The 1,588-nt window shown below is 38.3% G+C and overlaps 1 protein-coding gene across 2 annotated transcripts in view; it reads right to left on the minus strand.

The window, feature by feature from the left end:
* LOC107619066 (fructose-1,6-bisphosphatase, cytosolic) overlaps nucleotides 1–1,138 on the minus strand; it is a 2,398-nt gene extending 1,260 nt beyond the window's left edge. The window contains exons 1-5 of one of the 2 annotated variants that reach the window (XM_021110795.1): nucleotides 746–1,138; nucleotides 606–667; nucleotides 460–526; nucleotides 273–386; nucleotides 108–194 (exon numbers count right to left, since the gene is read on the minus strand). In XM_021110795.1, coding sequence (XP_020966454.1) covers nucleotides 108–194; nucleotides 273–386; nucleotides 460–526; nucleotides 606–667; nucleotides 746–1,027 — 612 coding nt within the window. In that variant the 5' untranslated portion in view covers nucleotides 1,028–1,138. The remainder of the gene's footprint in view (nucleotides 1–107; nucleotides 195–272; nucleotides 387–459; nucleotides 527–605; nucleotides 668–745) is intronic. The other variant, XM_016321274.2, reaches the window with a different exon arrangement.

The following is a 1,588-nucleotide window of genomic DNA, read 5'->3' on the forward strand; positions in this document are numbered from 1 at the left end:
ATATATATTTTATTTATTTACTTGTTTTTGTTTTTAAATTGTGAAAACTAAAAAGAAGAAACTATAAGTGGATTAATGATCCCTAATTGGAGAGGCTAATATATTACCTTAATATCAGGGTGAGTTAGAATGAATTCTCCAAGTGATGGATCAAGGGTAAAACCGTTAACACCATTTCCAGTGCTTATAACAAGCTGCAAAATCAGCAGCAAAATATTAAAACAATTAATCTGTAAAATTGAAGACTAACTAAACTGCTTAACATAACATACCGTGCAAGAGCTACCATACATACAATAACCAGCTGCCAACATGTTCTTGCCAGGTTGAAGAACGTCTTGTAAGGTTGGTTCGTGCTCATCTTTCAGCATATAGATCCCAAATATCTACAGCAAGTGCAATATCAAGCTATATGTAATTAATTCCAGTATCAAATTATAATTTAATTAGCCTACCTACCGTGCCAATAGAAACGCCACAATCAATGTTGGAGGAACCATCCAGCGGGTCAAAAACAACACAGTATCTGCAACATGCAAGCAATATAAGATTCAGCAAGGAGGCAATTAGTAATAAACAAGAATTAATTGTGATTATTAACTAACTTTCCACGCTTGGAAGGCTCGACGATAGTTGCTTGCTCATCTTCTTCAGACACCAAGATGCTCTGCAAAGAAAAAGCATAAAAATTGAAGAGAGAGAGATGAGTGTGTTGTTATAAGGTGGTTGAGGATGCATGGGTTACCGTGCGGCCGCTGCTAACCAAAGCCTTGACGAATACATCATTGGAAAGCACATCGAGCTTCTTTTGCTCTTCGCCCTGAACGTTGGTGTCTCCGGCGAGTCCAATAAGCTTTGCAAGACCAGCCTTGCTGACAGCAGAGCACACAAACTTGCAGCCAAGAACAATGTGGCTCAGCAGAATGGAGAAGTCACCGCGAGAGTCAGGGTGCTTCGACTGCTCGTTCAACACGAATCGCGTTATTGTCATGAGGTCCGTGCGTTGAGCATCCGCGCTGTGATCCATCTTCCTTCCAAATTCCAAGTTCCAACCTTTAATTTGATTAATTCAGTAGCCATGTATATATAGTGTTTTAGAATGATGAAGAGATGGGGCTATCTATGGGGAATGGAAGTTGTGGAGGACACGTGGGGGACGTAGAGAGCGCCTTTCGGCTGGGTGGTGCTCATGTCGATGCAGGATAATGATTTTCGTCCTCATTCTCCATCTTCATCATTCTGTCTCATTCACATCAATCCATATCTCTATATCTATATATGCTTAAGGTTCTGCTCTTCTTCGTTGTCATAAGTCAATCTATTCCAACACACCATGCAGCATTATTTCGTGGAGAAGTCTACAGGGCCATTAATTTTTGTGATTTTTGGCCAACAGATATAATCTCACACCATTAAAAATATTATTGATGACCAATTGATGGTTATAAAATACCAAAATTACTAACCTCCTATCATTCCTCTTATTTCATTTCATTACTGCTCAGTATTCACGTCACAATTCTTCGGGATTTATTATTTTTTATTATTAATTAATCAATAATATTTAAATAATTTTTTCACAAGGTAT

Source organism: Arachis ipaensis, chromosome B09 (assembly GCF_000816755.2).
Source record: "Arachis ipaensis cultivar K30076 chromosome B09, Araip1.1, whole genome shotgun sequence".
Classification (NCBI taxonomy): domain Eukaryota; kingdom Viridiplantae; phylum Streptophyta; class Magnoliopsida; order Fabales; family Fabaceae; genus Arachis; species Arachis ipaensis.